We start from the raw sequence: 14,292 nt of genomic DNA, 5'->3' as shown, positions 1-14,292 counted from the left end.
TGCATTTACTTATTCATTGCTACTAGAAAATATGCAGTAACCTAATATTAAGCTGTAGAGGAAATTTCGTGGCCTTTGATGATTGAGAAACCTAAAAAAGGAAAAAAAAAAACTTTCAAAAAAAACTTGCAAGTTTTATCAAAAAATTGCAAAAACTCGTGATGTTAAAATGTTCAAAAACCATTTCATTAACACTAGAAACTATGCGGTAATCTATTACTAAACCTGAAGCAGGTTTCCTGAAACCTAGGGCCGAAAAAGCTCAAAAAATGACAAAAAATATTTTAAAAAACTTAAAACCTTTTAAGTTTTAAAATTTAGTATAAAATTGCGTGTTTATATTTGGAGTACCAAAACATATAGCTCTTAAAACGGTCATAGAAAACAATTATGCCATGGAAAAGACCTTTCTCAACGTTTACAAACCTTAATTTTAGACTGGCCCTACAAAAGATTTGAAAAATGCCGAAAAAACGCAAAAAATTGGAACAATTTGGGCTCGGAAACTCCTAAAAATGACCTTTTTACCTTGAATTACCGCCTTCCTAGTAGCTTCACCTCTCTAAGCAATTAAACGCGTCTAAGGGCCTCTAAAGAAATTTGATGCCCGCTGAGCTTTACCTGTTTATCCCGTTCTGAAAGCTCAAAGTCATGAAAAGTGTTAAAACATCTTACAAAAATAAAAAAAAAGACAGAGAACCAATACAATCCAATTCTTGGATTGTAAAAATAGGAGCGCTATACTAGCCGGCTGAGAAGATGAGGGCGGCTATTAAAAAACAACTCGCTTTTTCGCTTCACTTCCTGTTTCGGCGTGACCAAAATCACTACTCCAATTTGACTTCAAAAATCATGAAAATGTGTGAACAGATCTTAAAAAAAAAGACAGCGCCCCAATGCAATTCAAATTCTTTGAATTGTAAAAAACCTAAGAGAAGGCCAATAATAGCCCCAGTTATCGCTGTGCGGCTATTAATAAATAATTTTTCTGAATTAAGGTTATTGGGGTTCAAAGCATGTCACAAATGACATCGGAAGTGTAGCCTTGGTGTTCGTCGTAGAAATACTTTCTGAATCCAGCGCTGCTCTGACCATTTGTACTCCAAGTGTGACACGAGTATATGAGATAGATATCACTCGGGTTTGATTCCAATGTCGCCCCCGAGATAAACGCATTCATGTTATTTCCCTCCCGATCTCGGAATATACCGTCACTCTGAAATTGAAATTTTTTTAGCTGATAAAATCTCAAATCAAAATTTTTAAACCACTATCCTATTATTGAGGTAAAAGTTATCGAGAGGCTAAACTGCATTAATTGTTAAAATTTACTTATCTGAAGTAAGTAATTGTCGTTTTAAAAAATCTAGAATATTTAATTTGAGATAACCGCGCGGTCAGAGTCAAAACTCATCCATTGAATGTCATAGGATGTTTGATATATATAACTTAGGAATAAAGAACAGAGGAAAAAAAGAAATGGTTCTATTTGAGTCTGTACAGAATACATTTTCAACACTTACAGATTTTTCAAGACCAAACCACATGTTGTATGTAACAAAATGGCTACAGAGGAATTCGATTTGTTCCACTGTCCCATCCAAGCGGTCAAAAAGATGGCCTCCAATATCTGCACAAGCCTGTTTTGCCACTGAGTAAATTGATCGTCCTCCTGGTGTTTCAAACCTCCTCACATTTCTCTTCAACGGACCGCAGTTGCCTCCTACAACACAGTTAGGGACTTATGATATGAACATTTTTTTTCTGAGACAGAAAGTTTTTTTTCAATCTGTTCATGACTTAGTAAACCTAACCATAATCAACAACTGGTTGAATAACTGCAATAAGTGTCATAATCATAAAATTGTAATAATGTCATATCGTTCTTCTCTTTGAACAAAATAGGCTTTTCAAAAAACTCGTGTCAATAAATTTCAAATTTTTCCGTTTGTTATCCTGCAACCAAGCACAGTCAGAGATTTTTATTAGGTGGGGCTAAAAATGGCTGAAAAAGATATAAGTGAAAGGACTCAGAACAAGATAATGGAAAAGTGTGAAACTAATGTTTTACCTAGTTTAAATTCAAAACGTTTTTTAGCATGTTTCGATAAAAGATAACGTTGCCATTTGATTTCAGGGACAGAAAAAAGAAAAACTGATTTCACTACAATTTTTATGAGGATCAGTTTCATATTTTTGATAAAATTCAAACTAAATTTACTCCGGACGAATCAGTTTAAGAAGAAATTTCAGCCATTTTCGGCAAAAATTTCCAAAAATTTCAACGTTTCTGCTGATACCGCATGAGTGTATTATTGAAATGAATTTTTACTGAGAAACCAATATCAATCCATATCGTCATTTAATTTGAGAAAAAACGTGTTCAAAAGCTGGTAAACAGCGGAAAATGCTTCATATTTCACTTTTGCGGTGTATCAGTCTATTTCACTTTTATCAGTCTATGGCAAGACCAAACAAATTTTGGCATCCTAGTTTATCAATTTTTTGTTTTTGTAAATCATTACTTTTGAAGAATTCACAAAAAAGTACACTTTTAGTTACTAATTGAAGGCAGTCGGTACTGTGATTAGAGGGCATCCTCTTTAGACAAAGTGGATTTAGCTAACCTTTAGGATGAAAAATTTTTGAAGCAAAAAGGAAATATTTTTTGTGTTTATCTACTAGACGAGTAGAGTGGCCCTCTCACTCATGTTTTAAAAAATCATGAAAAATTTCCCTCCTTAATAGAAGTTGATTTCTCAGTGTTCTGATTTTTTTATGTGGTTAAAAAACAGACTTGTGATCGAGATGGTGTGGCAATTTATAAAACAGCAAGATGCAGAAAGTTACAACTTTTTTGTATCCACTACTTTAGGGCATGAGCACAAAAGAATTAATACTACCACCTCTTGAAACTAGCAGAGTGGCACAAAAGTTTGATGACGAAAAGAAGAAATCATGTTGTCAATAAGCACTTGACTGCACTTCGATTCACGGTCCCAAAAAACATCGGATGCAAAAGCTTTTGAAAGAAGAACGTACAAGGAAAGAGCAAAGTTTCCGAGGAATTCGTTCGCAGCCTGATAGATATCACTGTGCATTAATCACGTTTTTCGCTGACTTGGGTATCAAAATATTGTAAAAAGCCAGCTGAACACTTAAGCAGAAATTATGCAAATGAAGCGAGCGAATTTATTTAAAGACTGAGAGAGGCATTTGGCTGCAAAAGCAATTGATGGGAGAAACGTCCAGGAAACGGTGCAAATTCCAGTTTTTTCTCACAAAGAATTCTTCGCAATACATGCAAAATGATGGCCCGGTTCGTTTCAGGAGATCTTGTTTTCTCTTTCGTGCAACATGTCAAGAACTTGTTTAAAGTTATTCTTGTTTGAGCATGTTTTTCATGATAAATGTGCTAAAAGTTCTTCGTTCAAGATGAAAATCCAAGATAGGTTTGAATCCGACCAGCATTTTGCATTGGTATAAACATAACCGAGAGTGTTGTTAGGGTTGGGAAAGTTGGAAGAGAGGGCTGTACAAACCACCAGGTTGAGGAGGATAGACAGGAGCGTAATTTGTTTTGAGGAAGAGGGGGGAGGGGTGAGGGGGTAGGGATGACTGAGGGTGACTGGTAAGGCGTACGGCTCTAGGAACCCTTCTTGCTCTCTTGGCGTTACCTGTTTATCCTGTTTTTTGAGGACCGAAAATTAAACATGTCAGACGAAAAATCGGTCAATCGAAATAAAAAATTGCATATAAAAACGACCACAGGACTGATACAATTGATACAAACTTTGATTCTAACATTTTCAGGGTGTTCAATTCCAGGTTTTCAGTTTTTCCTGGCTACTAATTTTCGCTAATTTAGAGGGTAGCAGAACACTGAGCAAAAACTCAACCAATTTTCTTTTTTTTGACATTTCCTTGATGCGTCGAGAGATTTTCTACATATTGTAACAAATAAGATAATAGTAAACACAGAACTGTTTCAATTTCACGAGTTCATAATTTTTGTTCAGAGATTGTGCGATATTTTTAACGATATATATATTGATCAATTTATATATTGACGAATAGATTACAAAATTGTTTAGTGAAAATCTACCATCTTTGTCGAGCCCCTTTTGATATGGAGTGGAGTTTATATTATTGGTTACCCCACCTCCCCCCCCCCCCCCCAACGCAAGTGCCATATTTTTTACATAATGCTCTACTATGCAATGACACGTATTTTTTTGTTACTGGGGGTGTGTAACAACCCAATTTTGCATAAGCTAACTCCATATACTGCAAAGGAATTAGAGGTTTCGATGACTTCAACTTGCGGTCTCCCGATCCGCGGCAAGGTATGTTGCCGTTGCTCCAATGATACGCTGAAGTGGGAACTTTGTTAGGTTGATTTTCCCCAAGTTGGATTATTACTGGTGCATAACGTACTATGCATGTGTGTGTGTGTGTGTGTGTGTGTGTGTGTGTGTGTGTGTGTGTGTGTGTGTGTGTGTGTGTGTGCGTGTGCGTGTGTGTGTGTGCGTGTGTGTGTGTGGTGGGGGGGGGGGGAGGGAGGGCAAACTGACAAACTGATAATATCCGTAAGTTCTCATATCATTAAATGTAAATATTAGACCAGTGTAAGGCTACTTAATTAAACGGCGTTTTAAAAAATATAAAACAAGAATGTTGATAAACATGCGCATTTTGAGCAGTCAGGATTCCAAGTTTTGGTTTTTTAAGAGTCTCACTCGGAAGAATTTTCACCCTATTAGCAATTGAGGTCAACTGAGGTCGATCAAGCCCCCCTCCCCCAACTTAGTAGCGGTTTCGGAAAAACTCGGTTGCCAACTTAGTAGCGGTTTCGGAAAAACTTCGGTTGCAGTAACTTCGATTCAATTATTTGGTAGTATCTACTGCTATGGGGCTTTTCCAGTTTAGCGACCCAACGAAATTATAGAATCACATTAATATATATCGACGGCGACGACGGTTGATATTTACCGTATTCTAACGTATCATGGTATCGTAAAGGTTCAAGGACAATCTACCCAATTCCATCCTACCCAACGTTTTCATACCCAACCTGCCATTTTACCCAATACCATTTTACCCGTTGCCAACTTTAATTTACCCTATTGTTAAAGTTACTAGAACGAATATTTAGCCGACTCATATTAAAATGACCCGTGGGACTTGATATGAAACTATATCACAACCGAACAGGTGATTATATTGTTCATGACTTAGGTATGTCAAAACAACCTTGTAATGGCGGCTGCTAATTTGTAACCGGATACTTGAACGGAAAGGAAAGAAAGGAAAGATCGAATAGCATTGGGTAAATTGGCAGTGGGTAAATGGACAAAAATTAAAAATTGCTGGGTTGCAAAGCTTTTTTAAAGCTTACATTTTGAAACGTGGGGTCTTTTCCGTTTGTGCCCCCCCCCCCCCCCCAGCTTAATGGGTTCACCGCCCAAACGCACGTGCATTACTTTACATAATGATTTATTATGTAATGGCACGTGCTCCTTAACTGGGCAGGCACATAAGTTATGGGGGGGGGGGGCACAAACGGAAAAGATCCGAAACGTACCTCCGTGAAAAGGAGGACGTAGCGATGATCTGTTCTCATGGCTGCTGAATTTGCCATACTTTGCAAACTCCTTCTTGTCATCTGATCGGGCATCAATCCAGCTTTCAAAGTAAGCCCACTCCGAACACACCTCGTCTCTTCTCTTCTGATGGATCAAACAAACACCTGGGTCGTTGTCGTCCTATGACCAGACTTTGAATCAAAGTGGCCCAAAAACTTTCACGTTAGGGAAGACCCTAACCGCGCTCTTTTTAAGCATTAACTAGTATTGATAGAGTGCTTATTGATTCTACGAGTGAGGTAGAGTTGTCTCTTTCTATCTGCTTTCTAATAGCCGACTTTATTCTGGAATAAAGACTCACAGTATAATGATATTAATTGAATTTAACTGGATGACTTGAAGCAACAATATAGTTCTTTAATGTTCCACTATTTCTTTAGAAATGGGGGAATGGTAATGCGAGGCTGGCCTTTTCAGTCCAGACCAAATTGGATAGTTTTAAATGGATCTTAGAAAATTGAGAGTGATACCACTTGAAAGATCATGAAATACAAATTTCAACGTCGTAACTTTCAATTTTGTTCCTTAGCAAATCGTACTTTTTATTCTACCAAAATGTTTTTTACTGATACCGATGATACTGCTTGGGGGGGGGGGGTATTTCATAAAAATTTTCAAAATTTTCGCTTAATAATTGTCCCAATTTTTTCCCTTCTTGATAAGTTTTCAAATATATTCCATTTTAACGGGCACCCTTATCTTTCTAGCCGGCTTCTCACTGCGGCTTTTGGTTTTTTAACAATCCAAAGTATTTGCATTGTGCCTTTTTTGAAAATCTTCTCCATTTTTGAGGCTTATGGAAGGTCAAATTTGATTAATTTTTTTAATCACTCTGGCTTTATAATTAGAGCTAAAAAGGAGTAGTTTTGGTGTGCCAAGGTAACTTTAAAGTTGCGTATGAATTGAATGTTTTGTTGTCTTATCACTTAGTCTCATAGAGGTGGTTTATTGGCCCAATGTGGCTTTATTGAAAATTTTGTTTGTCTAGCTGATAGTTTTTGTTTCTAATAACTGTGTCACGATAACTGTTAGAGAATTTTTGAGTTTTGCATGTGTTTGTTGTTCTTTATTGTTTAGCTTTAACAATTAATGTTGTTGACGACAAGTCAACAAACCAAGTCTTTGTACAAAAACACATTCTTCCAGAAAATTATAAGTGAATTTAGATATTTTCGTTAATAGCGAAAAGTTTTGACACATTTACACTATTCATACCCGGACCGAATTCCAAGTCTATATCAGTACTAGGCAAGTCTAAATCCAAGTCTTATTTAGTTTCCCAGTACTGGGCAAGTCTAAATACAAGTCTTACAAGTCTGGCAAGTCTTAACCAAGACTTGGACAACACTTGGAAGTTGATTCCCAAGTCAAAACCAACTTTTCAAAAAATTTCGAGTGAAATTTTCGAATTCCGAAAAATTTCGTCACGTTCAACGTTTTCCGAGTTAATTTTAAGCCACTCTCCCAGGGTGCTTTGAAATCACCCGAAACTTATTCCGTACGATCAATGAGCACCCCGGGGATCAGAGTAGGCTGTATTAATGAGTTTTCAGGCAGTTATGGGCCGTTTTCAGCCGTTTTTCAGCCATTTCGAGCCGAATTTGAGCCGAAAATCGACAATTCTTGATTTTTTAGATTTGGCAAATGTCGAACAACATAACTCGGGGCAAAATCGTTAAAAGAGGAAACACCGTAAGGGTGCCCATGTTAAACCGAGGCCCTCTCGTTCAATCCAATTAAGATACAGCACTGAAAAATGTTACAAATTTGAGAGGAGAAGTTGACCCAGAGGAAGGCCGTTCCAGCCAAAACAGCCAACGTACTGGCCAAAAGATCTTTGTTGTGCCCCAATATCAGCTTGTTCAGGAGCCAATGCTGCCCTCTGTTAGTTTTAGTGTGCTCTTTTTAATGGGTTATGGTGATATATAGAGTTATTATAGAACGAGCATTAGCTAACTCGGATCGACTCGAGTCAACTTGGCCTGTGCTCACAGGCCGGTTTTTCGCGAACCACTGATCAAATTAAAGAGTCATATATATGGTTATACAGCTTATTCCAAGGCAGTTCTAATGAGCCAAGTCTGGTTCCGATTGGTTCAGTATTTTAGGAAATATTCATGATTTTAAACTCTATACCCCAAAAAATGGGCCATGCCTAGTGTTCGTTTGTTAATAACTTTTTGTTGAGTGACTGTTTTTGGCTCAAATTTTGATATGAGTGAGCTCATTATGTGTGCTAACTAAATTAATAGGTTTCAAACCGTTGCGTACTAATTTCACGAAAAAATTCATGAACCAGCGCAAGGTAACATGGGCTGACTCGGGTCTCTTCTAGTCAACTCTTTTCGACGTCTCCCCGGCTATTTTTGAAGTTTTTTTTTCGGCTATTTTAGACGTTTTTTTCGGCTATTTTTGACGTTTTTTTGGCTATTTTTGACGTTTCCCCGGCTATTTTAGACGTTTTTTTCCGCTTTTTTTGACGTTTTTTTCGGCTATTTTTGGCGTTTCCCCGGTTATTTTAGACGCTTGTTTCGGCTACTTTTGACGGTTTTTTTGGCTATTTTTGACTTTCCCCCGCTATTTAAGACGTTTTTTGGCTATTTTTGACGTTTTTTCGGCTATTTTTGACGTTTTTTGGCTATTTTTGACGTTTCCCTGGCTATTTTAGACGTTTTTTCGGTTATTTTTGACGTTTTTTCGGCTAGCCGAGACTTAGATTTAGAATTGCCAAGTCTAAAATCAGACTTGGATTAGACTTGCCAAGTCTTAAATCAGACTTGCATTTAGACTTGCCAAGTCTTAAATCAGACTTGGATTAGACTTGCCAAGTCTGAAATCAGACTTGAATTAGACTTGCCAAGTCTTAAATCAGACTTGGATTTAGACTTACTAAGTTTTAAATAAGACTTGGATTTAGACTTGCCAAGTCTGAAATCAGACTTAGATTAGACTTGCCAAGTCTGAAATCAGACTTGGATTAGACTTGCCAAGTCTTAAATCAGACTTGGATTTAGATTTGCCAAGTCTTAAATCAGACTTGGATTTAGAATTGCCGAGTTTTAAATAAGGCTTGGATTTAGACTTGCCAAGTCTGAAATCAGACTTGGATTTAGACTTGCCAAGTCTGAAATCAGCCTTGGATTAGACTTGCCAAGTCTGAAATCAGACTTGGATTAGACTTGCCAAGTCTTAAATCAGACTTGGATTTAGACTTGCCAAGTCTGAAATCAGACTTGGATTAGACTTGCCAAGTCTTAAATCAGACTTGGATTTAGACTTGCCAAGTTTTAAATAAGACTTGGATTTAGACTTGCCAAGTCTGAAATCAGACTTGGGTTTAGACTTGCCAAGTCTTAAATCAGACTTGGATTTAGAATTGCCAAGTCTTAAATCAGATTTGGATTAGACTTGCCAAGTCTGAAATCAGACTTGGATTAGACTTGCCAAGTCTTAAATCAGACTTGGATTTAGACTTGCCAATTTTTAAATAAGACTTGGATTTAGACTTGCCAAGTCTGAAATCAGACTTGGATTTAGACTTGCCAAGTCTTAAATTAGTCTTGGATTTAGAATTGCCAAGTCTTAAATCAGACTTGGATTAGACTTGCCAAGTCTTAAATCAGACTTGGATTAGACTTGCCATGTCTTAAATCAGACTTGGATTTAGACTTGCCAAGTCTTAAATCAGACTTGGATTAGACTTGCCAAGTCTTGAATCAGACTTGTATTTAGATTTGCCAAGTCTTAAATCAGACTTGGATTAGACTTGACAAGTCTTAAATCAGACTTGGATTAGACTTGCCATATCTTAAATCAGACTTGGATTTAGACATGCCAAGTCTTAATTCAGACTTGGATTAGACTTGCCAAGTCTTAAATAAGACTTGGATTTAGACTTGCCAAGTCTTAAATCAGACTTGGATTTACACTTGCCAAGTCTTAAATCAGAATTGGATTTAGACTTGCCAAGTCTTAAATCAGACTTGGATTAGACTTGCCATGTCTTAAATCAGACTTGGATTTAGACTTGCCAAGTCTCAAATCAGACTTGGATTAGACTTGCCAAGTCTTAAATCAGACTTGTATTTAGAATTGCCAAGTCTTAAATCAGACTTGGACTAGACTTGCCAATTTTTAAATCAGACTTGGATTAGACAAGCCTTGTCTTAAATCAGACCTGGATTTAGACATGTCAAGTCTTAATTCAGACTTGGATTTAGACTTTCCAAGTCTTAAATCAGACTTGGATTTAGACTTGCCAAGTCTTAAATCAGACTTGGATTAGACTTGCCAAGTCTTAAATGAGACTTGGATTAGACTTGCCATGTCTTAAATCAGACTTGGATTTAGACTTGCCAAGTCTTAAATCAGATTTGGATTAGACTTGCCAAGTCTTATATCTGACTTGGATTAGACTTGCCATGTCTTAAATCAGACTTGGATTTAGACTTTCAAGTCTTAAATCAGACTTGGATTAAGACTTGCCAAGTCTTAAATCAGACTTGGATTAGACTTGCCAAGTCTTAAATCAGACTTCGATTAGACTTGCCATGTCTTAAATCAGACTTGGATTTAGACTTGCCAAGTCTTAAATCAGACTTGGATTTAGACTTTCCAAGTCTTAAATCAGACTTGGATTTAGACTTGCCAAGTCTTAAATCAGACTTGGATTAGACTTGCCAAGTCTTAAATGAGACTTGGATTTAGACTTGCCAAGTCTTAAATCAGACTTGGATTTAGACTTTCCAAGTCTTAAATCAGACTTGGATTTAGACTTGCCAAGTCTTAAATCAGACTTGGATTAGACTTGCCAAGTCTTAAATGAGACTTGGATTAGACTTGCCATGTCTTAAATCAGACTTGGATTTAGACTTGCCAAGTCTGAAATCAGACTTGGATTTAGACTTGCCAAGTCTGAAATCAGCCTTGGATTAGACTTGCCAAGTCTGAAATCAGACTTGGATTAGACTTGCCAAGTCTTAAATCAGACTTGGGTTTAGACTTGCCAAGTCTGAAATCAGACTTGGATTAGACTTGCCAAGTCTTAAATCAGACTTGGATTTAGACTTGCCAAGTTTTAAATAAGACTTGGATTTAGACTTGCCAAGTCTGAAATCAGACTTGGGTTTAGACTTGCCAAGTCTTAAATCAGACTTGGATTTAGAATTGCCAAGTCTTAAATCAGATTTGGATTAGACTTGCCAAGTCTGAAATCAGACTTGGATTAGACTTGCCAAGTCTTAAATCAGACTTGGATTTAGACTTGCCAAGTTTTAAATAGGACTTGGATTTAGACTTGCCAAGTCTGAAATCAGACTTGGATTTAGACTTGCCAAGTCTTAAATTAGACTTGGATTTAGAATTGCCAAGTCTTAAATCAGACTTGGATTAGACTTGCCAAGTCTTAAATCAGACTTGGATTAGACTTGCCATGTCTTAAATCAGACTTGGATTTAGACTTGCCAAGTGTTAAATCAGACTTGGATTAGACTTGCCAAGTCTTGAATCAGACTTGTATTTAGATTTGCCAAGTCTTAAATCAGACTTGGATTAGACTTGACAAGTCTTAAATCAGACTTGGATTAGACTTGCCATATCTTAAATCAGACTTGGATTTAGACATGCCAAGTCTTAATTCAGACTTGGATTAGACTTGCCAAGTCTTAAATAAGACTTGGATTTAGACTTGCCAAGTATTAAATCAGACTTGGATTTACACTTGCCAAGTCTTAAATCAGACTTGGATTAGACTTGCCAAGTCTTAAATGAGACTTGGATTAGACTTGCCATGTCTTAAATCAGACTTGGATTTAGACTTGCCAAGTCTTAAATCAGATTTGGATTAGACTTGCCAAGTCTTATATCTGACTTGGATTAGACTTGCCATGTCTTAAATCAGACTTGGATTTAGACTTTCAAGTCTTAAATCAGACTTGGATTAAGACTTGCCAAGTCTTAAATCAGACTTGGATTAGACTTGCCAAGTCTTAAATCAGACTTCGATTAGACTTGCCATGTCTTAAATCAGACTTGGATTTAGACTTGCCAAGTCTTAAATCAGACTTGGATTTAGACTTTCCAAGTCTTAAATCAGACTTGGATTTAGACTTGCCAAGTCTTAAATCAGACTTGGATTAGACTTGCCAAGTCTTAAATGAGACTTGGATTTAGACTTGCCAAGTCTTAAATCAGACTTGGATTTAGACTTTCCAAGTCTTAAATCAGACTTGGATTTAGACTTGCCAAGTCTTAAATCAGACTTGGATTAGACTTGCCAAGTCTTAAATGAGACTTGGATTAGACTTGCCATGTCTTAAATCAGACTTGGATTTAGACTTGCCAAGTCTGAAATCAGACTTGGATTTAGACTCTCCAAGTCTGAAATCAGCCTTGGATTAGACTTGCCAAGTCTGAAATCAGACTTGGATTAGACTTGCCAAGTCTTAAATCAGACTTGGGTTTAGACTTGCCAAGTCTGAAATCAGACTTGGATTAGACTTGCCAAGTCTTAAATCAGACTTGGATTTAGACTTGCCAAGTTTTAAATAAGACTTGGATTTAGACTTGCCAAGTCTGAAATCAGACTTGGGTTTAGACTTGCCAAGTCTTAAATCAGACTTGGATTTAGAATTGCCAAGTCTTAAATCAGATTTGGATTAGACTTGCCAAGTCTGAAATCAGACTTGGATTAGACTTGCCAAGTCTTAAATCAGACTTGGATTTAGACTTGCCAAGTTTTAAATAGGACTTGGATTTAGACTTGCCAAGTCTGAAATCAGACTTGGATTTAGACTTGCCAAGTCTTAAATTAGACTTGGATTTAGAATTGCCAAGTCTTAAATCAGACTTGGATTAGACTTGCCAAGTCTTAAATCAGACTTGGATTAGACTTGCCATGTCTTAAATCAGACTTGGATTTAGACTTGCCAAGTGTTAAATCAGACTTGGATTAGACTTGCCAAGTCTTGAATCAGACTTGTATTTAGATTTGCCAAGTCTTAAATCAGACTTGGATTAGACTTGACAAGTCTTAAATCAGACTTGGATTAGACTTGCCATATCTTAAATCAGACTTGGATTTAGACATGCCAAGTCTTAATTCAGACTTGGATTAGACTTGCCAAGTCTTAAATAAGACTTGGATTTAGACTTGCCAAGTATTAAATCAGACTTGGATTTACACTTGCCAAGTCTTAAATCAGAATTGGATTTAGACTTGCCAAGTCTTAAATCAGACTTGGATTAGACTTGCCATGTCTTAAATCAGACTTGGATTTAGACTTGCCAAGTCTCAAATCAGACTTGGATTAGACTTGCCAAGTCTTAAATCAGACTTGTATTTAGAATTGCCAAGTCTTAAATCAGACTTGGACTAGACTTGCCAATTTTTAAATCAGACTTGGATTAGACTTGCCTTGTCTTAAATCAGACTTGGATTTAGACATGTCAAGTCTTAATTCAGACTTGGATTTAGACTTTCCAAGTCTTAAATCAGACTTGGATTTAGACTTGCCAAGTCTTAAATCAGACTTGGATTAGACTTGGCAAGTCTTAAATGAGACTTGGATTAGACTTGCCATGTCTTAAATCAGACTTGGATTTAGACTTGCCAAGTCTTAAATCAGATTTGGATTAGACTTGCCAAGTCTTATAACTGACTTGGATTAGACTTGCCATGTCTTAAATCAGACTTGGATTTAGACTTTCAAGTCTTAAATCAGACTTGGATTAAAACTTGCCAAGTCTTAAATCAGACTTGGATTAGACTTGCCAAGTCTTAAATCAGACTTCGATTAGACTTGCCATGTCTTAAATCAGACTTGGATTTAGACTTTCCAAGTCTTAAATCAGACTTGGATTTAGACTTTCCAAGTCTTAAATCAGACTTGGATTTAGACTTGCCAAGTCTTAAATCAGACTTGGATTAGACTTGCCAAGTCTTAAATGAGACTTGGATTTAGACTTGCCAAGTCTTAAATCAGACTTGGATTTAGACTTTCCAAGTCTTAAATCAGACTTGGATTTAGACTTGCCAAGTCTTAAATCAGACTTGGATTAGACTTGCCAAGTCTTAAATGAGACTTGGATTAGACTTGCCATGTCTTAAATCAGACTTGGATTTAGACTTGCCAAGTCTTAAATCAGATTTGGATTAGACTTGCCAAGTCTTATATCTGACTTGGATTAGACTTGCCATGTCTTAAATCAGACTTGGATTTAGACTTTCAAGTCTTAAATCAGACTTGGATTAAGACTTGCCAAGTCTTAAATCAGACTTGGATTAGACTTGCCAAGTCTTAAATCAGACTTCGATTAGACTTGCCATGTCTTAAATCAGACTTGGATTTAGACTTGCCAAGTCTTAAATCAGACTTGGATTAGACTTGCCAAGTCTTAAATCTGACTTGGATTAGACTTGCCATGTCTTAAATCAGACTTGGATTTAGACTTGCCATGTCTTAAATCAGGGTTGGATTTAGACTTGCCAGGTCTTAAATAAGACTTGGATTTAGACTTGCCAAGTCTTAAATCAGTCTTGGATTTAGACTTGCCAAGTCTTAAATCAGACTTGGATTTAGACTTGCCAAGTCTTAAATCAGACTTGTATTAGACTTGCCAAGTCTTAAATCCGACTTGGATTTAGACT

The 14,292-nt window shown here is 36.8% G+C and overlaps 1 protein-coding gene across 1 annotated transcript in view; it reads right to left on the bottom strand.

Annotated features, from left to right (window-relative positions):
• Nucleotides 1–992: 992 nt before the first annotated feature.
• LOC142336826 (uncharacterized) overlaps nucleotides 993–14,292 on the bottom strand; it is a 32,488-nt gene continuing 19,188 nt past the window's right edge. Inside the window, exons 3-5 of the mRNA XM_075385767.1 lie at nucleotides 5,585–5,765; nucleotides 1,524–1,723; nucleotides 993–1,216 (exon numbers count right to left, since the gene is read on the bottom strand). Coding sequence (XP_075241882.1) covers nucleotides 1,010–1,216; nucleotides 1,524–1,723; nucleotides 5,585–5,765 — 588 coding nt within the window. The 3' untranslated portion in view covers nucleotides 993–1,009. The remainder of the gene's footprint in view (nucleotides 1,217–1,523; nucleotides 1,724–5,584; nucleotides 5,766–14,292) is intronic.

Source organism: Convolutriloba macropyga, chromosome 3 (assembly GCF_964194025.1).
Source record: "Convolutriloba macropyga chromosome 3, txConMacr16.3, whole genome shotgun sequence".
Classification (NCBI taxonomy): domain Eukaryota; kingdom Metazoa; phylum Xenacoelomorpha; order Acoela; family Convolutidae; genus Convolutriloba; species Convolutriloba macropyga.
The sequence above is the reverse complement of the archived record's forward strand: the minus strand, read 5'-3'. Positions and strand labels throughout refer to the sequence as shown.